The sequence below is a fragment of the Scleropages formosus genome, chromosome 1 (assembly GCF_900964775.1).
Source record: "Scleropages formosus chromosome 1, fSclFor1.1, whole genome shotgun sequence".
Lineage (NCBI taxonomy): Eukaryota > Metazoa > Chordata > Actinopteri > Osteoglossiformes > Osteoglossidae > Scleropages > Scleropages formosus.
Genome location: NC_041806.1, coordinates 40,733,141 through 40,748,423, shown reverse-complemented (window position 1 = coordinate 40,748,423; position 15,283 = coordinate 40,733,141). Strand labels below are relative to the sequence as shown.

Below are 15,283 nucleotides of genomic sequence, written 5' to 3'. Positions count from 1 at the left end.
TGGCACTGTGCCTTTTTTGATGACCACGTTCTTCCAGCATAGACTTTGACTATTCGATGGGCCTGGTCCTATTTGACCTGTTCCTTAATAGAAAGACCGCTGTCTGCTGTTGGTGGTCCTTTCTCCATCCGTGGTCCTTGATAGCGCCACGTGCTTCTGCTGTTTCCCATAACATTCGCAGAAGGTTGCAGAAATGTTGTGAGAATGTTGTCCATTAACTCAAGATGCCTTGTCACTAAGTAGCCTTGTAAACCTCAGGACTTACTTTGCCGCCCTAGGAACCTCCCTAGGAAACTTTTCTTCTGTTGCTCGTTGGGATTGAGTGTGCACGTAGAGGATTTAATTTATGTCAGTATTAAGTCAAGAAATGAAATAAAACATTTTAAAGTCTGTTACAACATTGTTGAAGTGGCCTACCACTGAAAGTGGAGTTTAGTCAGTATCGGGGATTTACATGTCAAAATATGTCAAAACTGTCATGTTGCTCTCATGTTTCAGTAGTCTGATAAGCTCAATGATCCAGTCATTGCCTTCTTTTATTCGACCATATATGGTACTGTCAAATTTGATTAGTCTTTGGAAATGGCATCTCCTAACAGTATTTCACAGAATTAAAACAAGACACTTTCCTTTTGCTGTTACGTGTGGATGTATTGCTTTACTGCTGTCAGATTTGATTTTGCAAAAGAAAATGAATAATGGGCCTAAACATGTAAAGAGAAGATTGTCATTTTCATTGAAGTGAATTTGAGTGGCCGAGTAAAGTAAATGCAGACACATCACAGGCATAATTTCTTGAGTGCTTTACTCTGTTTATAGTACAGATACTGTGTTTTTTGGTCTTACATTTTTCATCCTGAAAACTGTCATTACTAGAAATATCTGGAGTTGACAGAACAGCATTGTGAAACATACTTATTTTCTAAAACGTTAATTTAGCCTTAGAATCAGATGGCCTGGAGGTCTAACTTAATAAACTAATGGATTGTTTGATTTTGCTATGTCAATCTCTGAAATAAAAAGCACACGAAGAAAGCTACCTATAACTAAGTTATTACTACAGCGTCCTCCCATCCAGGGTGTACCCCCTCAACCCTGCGCCCAGTGCTTCCAGGGTAGGCTCTGGATCACCGTGACCCTGCTCAGGACAAAGCGGTTACTGAAATTGGATGAATGGATGGATGGATGGATTACTAAAGCTTACATTACCAACATTTGTAAGGATGTCATTGGAGGATTTGAAGCTATTGTAAGTGCTGAGTACTGATTTGTTTGAGGTTTCTCAACGCTTTTGTGGGCAGGTGACATAATTTGTTGTACTCTATTACTTTTGGGTTATGGCCCCTGTATATACACCAATCAGAGGGCATTTGACACTTCTGCCCTTCACGGCCCAGTACAGAAAATCATTTTCAGCAAACGGTTACCATAAAGCTATGTTTAAAGTAATCTTAAACAGAGAGGTGTGTCTTCGGAGTTCTATTAATATCCCTCTCTTGGCACGGAGGATTTCGCCCTGCGCTGCTCGCTTGCCCCCATCCGCCCCAACTCTTACTTATCCGCCCCAGCCTCTGATGTCAATCACACCCATCTATGCGTCAGCTATGGTGCCATGGTGAGAAAGGAAACCTGAGGTCTGGAGCTTTCTCTGTAGGAGTTGATACCCTTACTTATGATTTTTATCATTGGTAAGTGTGATTTGTATATGTGCAAAATATAGAAAATGCACGCATTTAGAGGTTTCTAAAATGTGATCCAACTTGATTTCTCAAACATGCATTTGAATGTTCTGCTGCTGCTCTACTTCCGGTATCGGATAAAACTAATTCTTGCTGTCAGAGTTTTAAAAGGAGAGCAGTTCCACTGGCGCTGAGAGCTCTGCCGATAACTGGAGGTGTTTACAGCTCTTAGAGGAAATTACTCTTGCTCCGTCAGCGGCCTGCCACTTGGTGAAGGGGAATAAATGGCTCCTCTGACCAGCTCTTTTCCCACAGAGTTTAAACGTAGTTAACGTTCAACTCAAGCAGATTAAAAGCACATTCCTGCGCGTAATTAAGAAGGATCAGCATCAGCGCTGGAGAGCGCTGTGGGTTTTTTGCTCAGAGCAGCACTAATTATGAGCTCTAGCAATGAATCTCACTTCTGTGTCACAGGGGGGCAAGTGACCCTGAGGCTGAGTAAAATGTCCAACCTCCTAGCTAAATGTGGCAATCAAATTACGTTCAAATGATATTCGAGCTCTCAGTTTCCAGATATGGCGTGCTAATGTCGGCAGTGATATCAATCTTTATATATAGACCTTTACATAGTTCAAGTATTTGTGAAAACTCTTCATGTGAAGATTATGCTGTTGTTATTTTAAGATATGATTAATGCCTTAGCCAAATTTTTCTAGCCACCCTTCATAAAGTTGTGTAAAGAAACTGTCTGCATCATGAGTTGTAAATGTTATTGAAACTCTTCGCACAAGGAGGAAAAATAAGTTTCTCACTTATTTAAAAACTGAAATTCTAACAAAACTGAGTTACTAAGCCACAATAATTAAGCTATGTAACTGCTACAAAAAGTCAGAAGTCACCTTTAGCGAAATTGTCTATTTTTTTCTTTTTCTTAAAATTCGCTGAGAATCCTTTTATCAGGCATGGTAATATAGTTATTATTATGACTTTATTAGCTGATACTTTTTCCAAACTTAGAATAATAGATACACACACACACTTTCTGAACCGCTTGTCCCATACGGGGTTGCAGGGAGCCAGAGCCTAACCCCGCAACTCAGGGCGTAAGGCTGGAGGGGGAGGGGACACACCCAGGATGGGACGCCAGTCCTTCGCAAGGCACCCCAAGGAGGACTCGAACCCCAGACCCACCGGAGAGCAGGACCTGGTCCAACCCCGAATAATAGATACACTTCACTAAACTCCCACCCATCCACACAACACTAGTTTTTCCCACACACTCAAACACCAAGAGCAATTTAGTCACTAATTCACCTTAAACAGTTCTTCAAACTGTGGGAGGAAACCAGAGCACTGAGAAAACAAATATGGGGAGAACATGTAAATTCTACACAGACTGAACCAGAGTCTGACCCATGTTAAAGCCCACAGCCAAGCACTTCCTAGAGTAGCACTATGCTGCGCAGCATTAAATAAAAGAAGGGGAAGAGAGCTGTGCCTCTTACCAATAATGCCTGGGGTCTTTCAGCAGTCAGCTTTATAATATCTCACTCTTTTGTTTCCATTCTGCTGTGGAACCACCCCTTCTGCAGCCACCTGTCTATGAGCTCTTTCCTCTTTGTTTTGCTCCTTTTAGAACGATAAAGGAGAGAAGACAGGTGAATCTACACAGGTATGTGCTGAAAGAAGGATCTTGGGTCATTGCTGTACGCCGCCAGTGCGCAATAAGTCTCCTGTACACACAGTGTAAAAAAACAACGGTTTGTCAACCGTCTTCACAGCTGCAAGGGCTTTTGACGAAGCCTCACAACCAGTAATCAAAGTCATTAAATGTCAGTAATCACAGTCATTAACGGAACCGGTCCCTTCTGTTTTTACTCCACAACTACACCCCCCCGCCCACCGAACCCTGCCTTACCCATACTCCTTTCCCCCACTGCTGTTTAACATTAAAGTTGAACATTATGCCACTTTGTTTCCTGCCTGTATAAATAAGACGACGAGACCACACGTAGATCTTCCGGCACCGGATATGTACTCTCTTGAAATGATACAGTACAAATCCAAAATACACTACGGATATTATCCAGTATGTCAATATAGACTCACCCACTTTGACAGATGTGGGAAGGAGGTGGTTATTATTAGCCTGCTGTTTTTGCAAATGAAGACAAAAGACCTCTTCCTACTTGGCTGACTTCTATCAAATACGGGTTTGTGGAAGAATGTCCTGCGATGTCTGACAGGCCTCTCTTACTTTGCTGCGTGGTCGCTGGCGAGAAGTGAGCGAAGCATTCGGTATGGCAGCACTCAGACGTGCGATTCCACAACGGATCGTCAGCCCGTAGCTCAACATCTGCAATACAGCTATGTGAAGTTGTACTGAACCGAAAAGAGACCGAGGACCATTAAAAATGACCAGGAAGTTAAAATCCTGGTTGCAAGGTTTTCTTCATCTCCTGTGCGGCTAGCTGAGATATGTCAAGATTCAAGAGTCAAGATTCGAGAGTTTATTGTCATGTGTACAGTAAACAGTTTGTTACCCCGTACAATGAAATTCTTACTCTGTGAATCCTCAACAGCCTATGACATAAACTGTAAGGGCATAAAAGAAAAAAACACAAGGAAAGAAAAACACGAGGCTTAAATCACAAATTGACAAAAATTACTGTTAGTGCAAAATCACAAATTTACAAAAACTACTATTAGTGCAAAATCACGTTTGCAAAAACTACTATTAGTGCAAAAATCCAACAAATGAAGTTATATACGTATATAAAGTGTGCAGTGCGCAATGTAAACATGGAAGTCGTACATGTGCAAAGTCCTGCAGAGGTAGGTCAATAAGGTCGATAACCTTCCCCGGCAGTGACAGACTGTTCGCCGTCCATCTCCGAAGTGTGAAAGCTCATAAAATGTAATGAATATCTCTAAAGCCAGTTTCAGAGCCCCCAAGAATCAAGGACCACATGGGTACTGCTGAATGGCAGCCCTGAGCTCTGGGGTTGAAGGCCACCCCATCTGTACAGGTGAGATTCTACACAGACAGGCAGAATTCCACCTACAACTCTATGACCAAGAAGCAGGACTATCAGCCTTTATGCCAACGTGCAGCCGCATTGTGATGTTCTGCTTTCATGAGACATATACTGTAGGTTTATGGATATCAAAGGCTCCTTAAATGAGCATTCTGGCTTTTCAGTGAGTGCAATTTGTCAAAGAAAAATCACATCAGCTTTCACAAGTAACACAAGAGCAGGTATTTCAATTTAAAAAACATGCTTTGGTGATTTTGCACCAGACAGGGTGAGCAGAGTTTATTCCCCCATGATGTGTGGCTTCTGTGCATGTCACATTGCAAAGAAAACCTCACTTTTGTTAGAATGGGTAGCGATAAAATAAATAGAATTCTCTTGAAAGGCGACGTCATTACAAATGACTTTCTGTGCTTTGATTTATTTATTTAGCAGACACTTTTCTTCGAAACGGGCACAGTGGGTTGAACCGGGTCCTGCTCTCCAGCGGGTCTGGGGTTCAAGTCCCGCTTGGGGTGCCTTGTGACGGACTGGCATCCCGTCCGGGGTGTGTCCCCTCCCCCTACAGCCTTTCGCCCTGTGTTGCCGGGTAGGCTCCGGCTCCCCGCAACCCCGTATGGGACAAGCGATTCAGACAGTGTGTGTTTTCTGTAAAACTTTGTATAACTGACTGTTGACTTGTCTTGAACTAGCAGCACTGTTCACTGTGACTTGGAATTCCAGATAGACAACGATAAACTAACCGCATATGACCATTGACCCATACAGCGAAGTAACACACATTCACTACACTACATTACATTCCTCAGTTTACCTGAAACACGTGTCTCTTGACGTGGGAGGAAACTGAAGCAGACGGATGCGAACACAGAAAGAATATGCAAACTCCACACGGACTTAGTTGGATTCAAGTCCAGATTTAATTCCCAGCCTAAGACCGGTAAGGTACCTGCTGCACCACCGTGCTTCCAAAGAACAACGGCATAAAAAAATTTGAAAAAAAACACGAACAAATGTATTTGTCTTACGATTTGCTACAATCTACCTCAAATTTCTGGAAATGTATAATGCTAAGCTCTTTTAAATCGTAATCTTATGAGCAATGACTTAAGTAGTTTGATATTTTTACTTGTTCGTTTACGCAAACGTTTTGGATAATACCTTTCATATTATTTTCCCAGAAATACAGCTGCACTTCCTTTCCTTATATTTCAATCTGGTGCCTTTTGCTATAAACAATGTGGACAAAAATGTTTCCAGAGCCCTATACTGCACTAAATGTTGTCTTGTTAGGATTTTAAATGTTTTGTGCTGCATAGAATTTACTGCCCAAAATAGGGAAATATAGACATAGAATATTTTTCATCATCTGTGACATCATTTCCTTCCGTTATTGACCAAATCTTGATGCACAACTTGATTTTTTTAGTGTTTATATTCTTGAATAGAAAAACACCTATTTTGTTTGTCAACTTTGCATTAAACACTTGGAAAGATTGATGAGGTCACTGAACTGATGTTTGTCAGAACTCTGTGAAGTGGTTCCTTAGAGCTTCTCAGGCCCTTTTCCTCTCGCAACTGCTGCTCCCCCTGGTGGCAGGTGGCGTAACACTTCAAGAACTATAATTCTGCAGCAGAATGTGAGAACCTATTCCAAAATAAAAGAATTCCACCTGTGTCACAACACATGTGGAGCTGTGTCATCCACAGACAGTGACCAGCTGTTGAGAGGCAATAACAGACGTTTCTCTTCGGCGAATAGCAGGCGAAAGGTAAAGCACCGAGGTTCTCAGTTCTGGCTCCGTTGTGGAGGAACGACCTCCCCCTTTCACTCAGAACTGCTGAATCTTTGTCCGCATTTAAAAAGGGTCTTAAAACTCATCTCTTCCGAACTCACTTCGCCCATGATCTCTTAATTTCATATAAGGTATAAATGTTCATGATCATGCTCGGATCAATCCTTTACAGAGCCACTCCTGCAATGCAACGAAAATGTTTACATGTATCTCAAAAAAAAAAAAAAAAAACTACTAGGAAGTTGATTAGGAATCGGCGATATTCTGGTAAAGTTTTATGCAGCTACTTGTGTGATGAACGTCAGTGCATTAAGATATCATGTGAAGGAAACTAACTGTACTGAAGATTCACACATCTGCAGCTATGTCTCTTTCTCCTAATGCACTAATTGTATTTTCTATGAGATGTACGTTGCTTTGGAGAAAAGCGTCTGCTAAATTAATAAATATAAATGTAAATGTAAATGCGTTCAGAAGCCCGCACTCGGTCCAGGTGTCGCTGAACCAAAGTGACTTGTTCATTACCTGCACAGAGCAATGCAGTGGCAGCACGATTGCTCTTCTTATGCTATATGTGGAACATCATCGCAGGCTGATAGGCTCATGCGAGTCTCTGCTTTCTTTCACTGACTCATAATTATTGACATTTCTTTAGATTTGTTCAAGGCTCCTTACCTCTTTACACAGCAGAGAACTCTTATGGCAGCAATTCAGATTAAGTACCTTGTGCAAAGGTACAGAAACTAGGAGAGGGATTTGTACCTGTGGCCTTCAGATTACAAAGGTGACACCCATAGCCCCTACACTGCCTGCTGGATTTAGAGGCTGAAATGCAAGAGACTAATGTTGTCCTAAAAATGAATGCGATACTGCATGGTACCAGAATCACGCTGCATGCTGCAGAAAGAACATTAAAATGTTTATTACTCTGTATCTGAAAACCATGTAGTAGTTGATTTATTGCCGTATTTTATATAGTGGGCAATTTTTTGTATTGTAAGGCACTGCCCTCTGGGTTTGGATGGGGCGAAGAAGGACATAAAGACAGCATTCATCACGAACATTTACTGAAACGCTGACATAGCGAGAAATATAAGTGCACTTTTTTTTTTTTCCTTTTTTCTAAGAACCAGAATGGATTACCAGCCTACCAGTTACAGGAGCACATACTGCTTTCAATCCAAGGACCCCTTTTCCTCAAGACCATGCACTTCCAGCCTGCCTCATATTCCCCATGAGTCCCCACAGCGGTGGCACACAATTCACATTCTACCCACAATGCAGCTCTTTACAAAAAACCCATTTTCTCACTCAAACATAACACTCGCCAGTAATGCGGTTCGTTACAGTATTTTATACAGCTACTTTCGTTATTTTTATTGCTACAGCTGATACCACCTGAAGCCAGATGCATGTTGCTTGCATAAATCTGCTGAAAGACAGTATAATTTTTTCCCTCATTTTCAACCAACTGCTCGTCAAGTGCATGGGGCTGTCATGGGTTCCAGACCTTATTTCAGAACCAGAGAGTGTGAAACCAGTTCAAAACGACCTCAGGTGATTTCAGATATATATTAATCATACATATGATTACTGTGCTTTGACATTCTATCTCAAATCTAACTTGTCTTTTGTTATTTTGTAGTTTAAATGAAAGTGGGAATCAAAACTGAACTCACAGGAGGGAAAAGGGAACTACGCACTTTCCTCCTTACTGCGCATGACAACACACTCAAATAACTCATTGTGTGCAGGGTGCAGTTCGTTGCTTAACCACATTTTTTTCCATTTCAGCGCCACTAATCGTCTGTCCAGTGCTGGGTCTCAATGCTCCAGATCCTATCCCAGAAGCACAGGGCCTGAAGCGTGTAAACCCTGGACAGGAGGATCGCATCCAGTCACAAGTGTAGAGTCTCCAATTGACCTGGAGCTGTAAGGTAACAGCACTACCCATCACGCCACCGTGCATTGCACGGTGTGAAATTTTATGGAAATACTTTTTTTTGAGTAAAACAGAAGTGCAAATAAAGTGAGTCTAATGCATAAGGCATGTTTAATGTTTCCAAAAATGTACTATTATTTATTGTAGTAAAAGTATTTACTTACACACAAACCGCTTGTCCCAAGGGGGGTAGGGGGGGTCATGGCAAATCTGAGCCTAACCCAGCAACAAGGGCGCAAGGCTGGAGGGGGAGGGGACACACCCTGGACGGGACGCCAGTCCATCACAAGAGACCCCAAGCAGGACTCGAACCCCAGACCCCCCAGACAGCACGACCCAGCCAAGCCCACTGCGCCACCGTGTCCCCCTGTAAAAGTATTATCTGTCATCTTTCCCTAACTGACTTTCAATGTTACGTTTGTGCAATATATAAATGCTTAAGATCCGAACATGTATGTTTTTTTTAAGTAACTATGGCCCACAGTGGAAGTACACGTTTTACACAAATGAGCACACTTTCAAAGTTTATCAGGCTCAAAGCAGAAGTACTGGCCTTGTCTAAGTGACTCTGCCTTCGAAGGCAGAGAGAGAGAGAGAGAGTCAGCGCAGGGGTGCTGGGAGGGGCCAGTGCGGAACAAATACAACAAGAAACAGAAAGCACCGGTCATCAGTGCTAGATGGTGTGTTCTGCTAAAGGGGAGGGGAGATGCCTTCGATCTAGAGCGGAAGGGTTGATGGCGGTACAGCAGTGTTGTGTTTCCACCGCCATCCCCTCTATCACTCCCATCAAAGGTGCCCTTTTCAACAAACTCGGCGAAGAAGGGTGAAGGTAAGATACATGCTCAGGCTAGACGGCCTTCCTCGCTCTCATTCTCTTGCGCACACGTCTTTGGCTGGACTGCGACATCCACGAAACTTTCCAAGCGTAGAAATAAGCAACGTGCAGAGGCAAATAAGGAGCACAAGTTCGTTGAGGATGTTTTGAGGAATCATCTCCGCTTGCTTTTCTTTCTCTATGCAACATCAATTCAAAACAGGTCGTACCCCGTGATTTCATATTTATTGTACTCATGTAAGGGGGTGCGGTGGCGCAGTGGGTTGGACCACGGTCCTGCTGTCCGGTGGGTCTGGGGTTCGAGTCCCGCTTGGGGTGCCTTGTGACGGACTGGCGTCCCGTCCTGGGTGTGTCCCCTCCCCCTCCGGCCCTACGCCCTGTGTTACCGGGTAGGCTCCGGTTCCCCGTGACCCCGTCTGGGACAAGCGGTTCTGAAAATGTGTGTGTGTGTGTGTACTCATGTATATGATTACCGCATGCAGTTGTGTACTCTAATTTTTCAGATCACCCTTCTAATGCAGACATGTGAAGCTATGTACACTGATAACAGGGGGGTCCTCTGATCTATGCATGGCAGGATCTGCAGTGCTGTTCAGGGGCTTTGGCAGGTTGAATGACAGCTCTCTGTCATCCTCCAGTTCTGCCTCTCAACTTATGCCCTCTAGAGAAATATGTATTTTTTTCAATGCTGATAAACACACACACATAGAGGGAGGGTCTGAAACCGCTTCTCCCAGGGGGGGGTTAGCGTGGCAAACCGGACCCTAACCCGGCAACACAGGGCACAAGGCTGGATGGGGAGGGGACACACCCAGGACGGGATGCCAGTCCATTGCAAGGCACCCCAAGCAGGACTCGAACCCCAGACCCACCGGAGAGCAGGACCCAGTCGAACCCGCTGCGCCACCGCTGATAAACATCTACCAATTTTTACCGTCTTTAAATCATCCATTATCATCAGCATCTTCGGACATTAAACATCGTTCTTGGTCTCTGGCTAACATTAGCTCATTTCCGAAACGGATATCCCAACGGCCTTACGGGTTCAGAATAGAACCAGCTACCTGTCAGTCACTATTTCCAGCTTCGTTATGACTACATTCCTCGGCTGCCAGAAAAGGAAGCCCTTCCATCCGCAGGTGATGCTTCCATGAGCCGAAGGAGGATCTCCGTCAAAGAGCTGGGAAATGTGGACTGCCAAGGATGGCTGTATAGGAAGAAGGAGGCCCGGGGCTTCCTGGGGTCCAAGTGGAAGAAGTACTGGTTCGTGCTGAAGAAAGCCTCCCTCTACTGGTATACGGAGCCGACGGTGAGTCCACGGGGGCCGAGTCGGAACGACGGGTCACAGCGGGAGGGATGTTGTTCCCAAAGATGCTTTCGTAGAGCCACGGAGGTGCTCAGATTATGTAAGGAATGTATGGATTACAGAGATTTATTGTTGCTCGACAGGGAGAACAGAATAAGAAGCGATCTGTCGGTAGCTCCTGAACTTACATGGTTCACCTTTGACCCTGGAGTGCAACATTCTTGCACACAGAGTAGGCTTCAAATATATAAGGAATATGTGCTATGTTTTGTTCAGATAAGTGGCAAAGAGGTCCTTAAATGCTGGGATGACACCGAATCCACAGATGTGTCACTTCGGTGTCTGGCGGTCCTAATGAAAAAATGCCCTGACCTGCATTCAAAGAATTTAGACATAAATGCACGCACAAAGCCTTCGGGATTTGCCTCACGGAGAAATTTTGTCTCATTTTTGCAGGCTGGAAAGGCTGAGGGTTATATAAATCTTGCAGACTTCACAACTGAACAAGCCACAGAGTGCAAGAGAAAGCAGTAAGTGATGCGCGCCTCGCCTTCTGTTCTGCGGTTTAAAGAAACGCTTCTCTGTGGGGGTGGGGAACGCAGGATGGGTGGGAGGGCAATATTAACTGCTTAATACGATCTGTTTTGGCTCTTGCTCGCCGTTCGTCGCGACGGTCGTTTTCGCGCGAGCGCCGGCCGACAGTCGCGAAACGTAGGCTTTGTTCGGCAGCGACGGCGGTGCCTGGGGTCCATTTCCAAATTTAAGTCTGCGTTGCTCTCATCGCTCGCAGTAGCTCCGTCCTTAACGTCACCAAAAACAGAAACCAGTTCAGAAAACCTTCGGCGCATTCGGACAGGCGGCTACTTTCTCTATTTAAAAGAATCTCAACTGCAGCCCTCGTTCACAGGAAATGGCTGGGTTTAAAAGAAACTAGGGCACCGCCAATGACAGTTTTTTTTTAAAAAAAAATACAAAACACTAATGTACTAATGTATTTAAACAGTCATCCTGTTAGTTACATCATTATTGTCTGTTGTTGTGTATGTGATACTTATTAGTCTGGAGCTGTATTTCCTGCAATTTTTCTGCAGCCTCTCTTAGCTCTGTTCCGTTTTTGTCTCACGGGAGCTGTGTCTCGTTGCAGCGCGATGAAGGCCAGCAACCCACATGTCGTGACCTTCTACTTCGCGGCGGACGGCATGAAGGAGATGAACAAGTGAGAGGGGGACATAACGCGTATTTCCAGGAAATCACTGTATTCGCTACGAGGCCCAGAAAAAAAAAAACACACCATCGTTGAAAGTGGACCGTCCGCTATAACATCATTTTGATTTGGGCAGCGTCGAACTGCCGTCATAACAGGAAAATTAGAGAAAAAAAAATTCAGTTAATCACACGACTGAAATTTCGAGAGTTAAGGCTCGCTTTTGTTTCTTAAAGCTGTCTTCCCGAGGACAGCATTCGGTGCCCTTCACGAACAGTACTGTGCGAAAGCCTTAGACACGTAGATGTTTCACGAAAATATTTGTTTTAGACGGTTATTTAATGTCTTCTGCATTAGTGTCAATGGGAAAGAGCATATTTTGCGTTTCCAAGCATTCCTTTTGCAAAAAGTCACAGTATGGGTTTACACACACAGTCTGAGACCGCTTGTCCTAAGCAGGGTCGCGGTGAACCGAAGCCTAACCCGGCAACACAGGGCGCAAGGCTGGAGGGGGAGGGGACACACCCAGGACGGGACGCCAGTCCATCGCAAGGCACCCCAAGCGGGACTCGAACCCTAGACCCGCCAGAGGGTAGGACCCGACCAAACCCGCTCTGCCGCCACTCGGCACGAGCAGTTGTTGACGATGGATGGTTACTAAGCTTCCTAGGAAGTTTATTTATTAATTAAGAGCATTATTTCTGGAATCATTCTCACTTTATAGCTTTTTTCCCCCCAACCAAGTTCTTAAAACTTTTACGCAGCACTGTAGACTACTTAATGCCGTTTATTTTAACTGTATGAGTCAGTGTTTCGATGCAGTGCGACAAGTGTTGCTTTGCTCTCCTGCAGGTGGTTAAACAAGCTTAACCTGGTGGCCAAACTGAAAAACCGCTCAGAGGCCGACACCGGAGAAATATCCGGAGATGGTTTGTCTGACATCATTCGGCGATTTTTTTTTGTAGAAAAAAAATGTAATATCTGCCAGCTGGTTTCCAGTTTCTAACAGCGTTGCGACTGGTGTGTCTTCCCGGTGATTCTGTGTGGTTTGTGTGTCTGTTTCCCTCTCCAGGATGTTACAGTGAGGAGAGTGATAGTGAGGAGACGGCAGACTCACCAGATGCGGAGCAGATGGCGCTGGATGATGACAGTCCGACCGCCCGTTCGCCTTCCGGACCCCAGTGTGATTCCACGGTGGAGACGCGTCGCAGCCTGCGCGTTAAAAAATACTTTTCGTCATTTAAACACAAAATTCCGCTTTATTTATACCATTACGTCATTAATTTATCCTTAAGTCATACCTTCCAAAGTGATTTCCAAGGCAACCTGTCTTTAGGTGTCCGATTTGCTTCAATATCTGCTGATATCATAATTATGTTATTATACACACAGCAGTAATGGCCACAGGAGCTCAAAATTAGGAACGGCGAAGATGAAGACGGCCCGTCACTCTCCAGCAAACGACAGAGAATCGCTGCTTATAATGACACGTTAATACAACTTGCTCTGTACCTCTACAGACCTGCATCTCTTGGGTAATTTTACATACAGGAGGACTGTGTCTCACCGGCCGACTCCACGGTAACATCCGGTGAGCCTGCCCGTTCCGTCCCTTCTCCCACTGTGCCAGCGACACCGCAGAGCTCCACCCCCCCTCCCATCGAGCTCCCCCAGTCCTGGCTGCACAAGGTCTCTCAAGCCAACCAGAAGCTCGCAGAAGGTACCGAATGCCCTCCGCTGCTGCTGCTGCAGGGTGATCTGCGGAGCGGTCTTCGTGGTGACCCTGACAAAGGTCCCGAGCGCTGCTCTCTCTCTCGGGTGCCTGCAATAGTCGTGCGGAGTGCAGACCACAGCCAGGCCGTATCTTCCACTTTGCTACTGCCAGGGACATGCGCAGAGGGTGAGTATGCAAGTGGGGCAACTACGCCAGCCCACAAGCACCATCTGGTTCGTTGAGGCTCCGTCGATGTCAGAATGCTTTCTTGTGCCGGCAGACTCGACGCAAACGCAAATCAGTTGCACTACAACCTGATTTCTGTTTCGCACCATCATTTTAGAAGTTGACCCCATTGAAAAGCCTGCAAACCGCTGCAATCTAATTGTTGTTCCAAGTCTTGATGAGTACAATTACGATATGTTTGGCACTTAGTCAAAATGCATCTATGCTCCACTTCAAGATGATCCAGATTACCCACGTCACAAATGGCATCTGACTGTTTACCTTAAATGTGTCCGTGGGTCTCTGCGTTCGTCTTCCGTGCGCCACCGTGGTGACGCTGCTTTTGTGTCTTCCAGACCCTCAGAATGTGTTGTGTGATGAGATGGAAAGGCTGTACAATAACCTGAAACGGTCAAACTTGTATCCGACTGGAGCGTACAAACCGTCCACCGAACGAGATTTCAAAACATCGTTCATCAAGCGCTGCAAAAATGAAGCCATGAATGAGAAGCTGCACTTGATAAGGACGCTGAGAAGCACTCTGAAGGTAAGTTAACGAGAAACGTACCAGAAACGTACTGCAAATACGGGAGATCTGAACCCGGACGGCAGTGGCTCGGCACGGTTGAAGGACATAGCAAACACGTTATGTTCCTATGCTGTGCGGTTGCTGTCCTGTAGATGTGAGATTTTTAGTAACAGATGTGCATGGCCCAAATGTTGGGTAGCAATTGTATGCTCTACAATGCAAAAAACGTTACATAAGGTCTCCTGTCTGAGAGATGCTTCACGTCAGAAGGCGAGGCAGATGCAATATTGTCTCTTTACTTACAAAACAGGCAAAAGAGGCGGACCTCATGATCATCGAGCAGGTTTTAGGTGACGCCTGTCTGAGCTCAAAGCACTACAGGGAGTGGAAAGAAGCCAACATGTTGCTTCTGCAAGAGATCTCCCTCCAGCGCAGACGAGTGGGGGGCAGCGACGAGCAGATAGCCTCGGCTACAAGTAGCGCGACATCCTGTTCAGAGAACAACGTCTGAGCAACACTGCATTAATTTGCATGTGTTTCTGTGTGTATGTGTGCGTGTATGCAGATGGGCTGGTGTGGTTGTTAATGAAGAACGGGGGTCTCCATATATCTCTTAACCCAGAAAAAGCACAGCCGAGGTTGTGGAAAGCACGTGTGGGACTGCTAATTCTTCGATCCAGCATCAGTGCCTCTTGCCCCCAGAGACCTCTTGTATTTAAAGGCCCCCAAGGACCACACAATACGAAGCCTTCGGCCTCCTGAGTGCCTGGACATTCAGTCAAAGTAAACTCATTAAAGCACCGTGTTTTCCCAGACAGTCACACGTCATCGGTATATTTATTACTTTACATGCTGCTTAACTTCCTCTGTGCAGTTCATCTTGCATGTTCATCTTTACTTGTTTAAAAATGTGCTTTCTGTAATCTATATAGCTTGAGAACAATAGAAATATTGTTCATTCAAATGTACAATATTAAACATGGTGTCAATGTTACCCTGCATTGGACTATTGGATGGA

At 44.9% G+C, this 15,283-nt stretch overlaps 1 protein-coding gene and 1 long non-coding RNA gene across 4 annotated transcripts in view; one reads left to right on the top strand and one right to left on the bottom strand.

Annotated features, from left to right (window-relative positions):
- LOC114910248 (uncharacterized) overlaps window positions 1-13,506 on the bottom strand; it is a 19,284-nt gene extending 5,778 nt beyond the window's left edge. The window contains exons 1-2 of the long non-coding RNA XR_003797566.1: window positions 13,365-13,506; window positions 12,915-13,009 (exon numbers count right to left, since the gene is read on the bottom strand). This is a non-coding gene — a long non-coding RNA (uncharacterized LOC114910248). The remainder of the gene's footprint in view (window positions 1-12,914; window positions 13,010-13,364) is intronic.
- Window positions 9,046-15,283, top strand: ipcef1 (interaction protein for cytohesin exchange factors 1). 3 transcript variants are annotated; one of them, XM_018743702.2, is made up of 9 exons: window positions 9,046-9,281; window positions 10,427-10,596; window positions 11,050-11,123; window positions 11,738-11,809; window positions 12,650-12,726; window positions 12,870-12,991; window positions 13,349-13,697; window positions 14,093-14,283; window positions 14,831-15,283. In XM_018743702.2, the coding sequence occupies exons 2-9, from the start codon at window positions 10,438-10,440 to the stop codon at window positions 14,849-14,851; spliced, it is 1,065 nt and encodes a 354-aa protein (XP_018599218.1). In that variant the 5' UTR covers window positions 9,046-9,281; window positions 10,427-10,437; the 3' UTR covers window positions 14,852-15,283. The 3 variants fall into 3 exon arrangements, with proteins under 3 accessions (XP_018599218.1, XP_018599216.1, XP_018599217.1); XM_018743700.2 differs by having other exon boundaries at window positions 14,576-15,281; XM_018743701.2 differs by having other exon boundaries at window positions 10,403-10,596; window positions 14,576-15,281.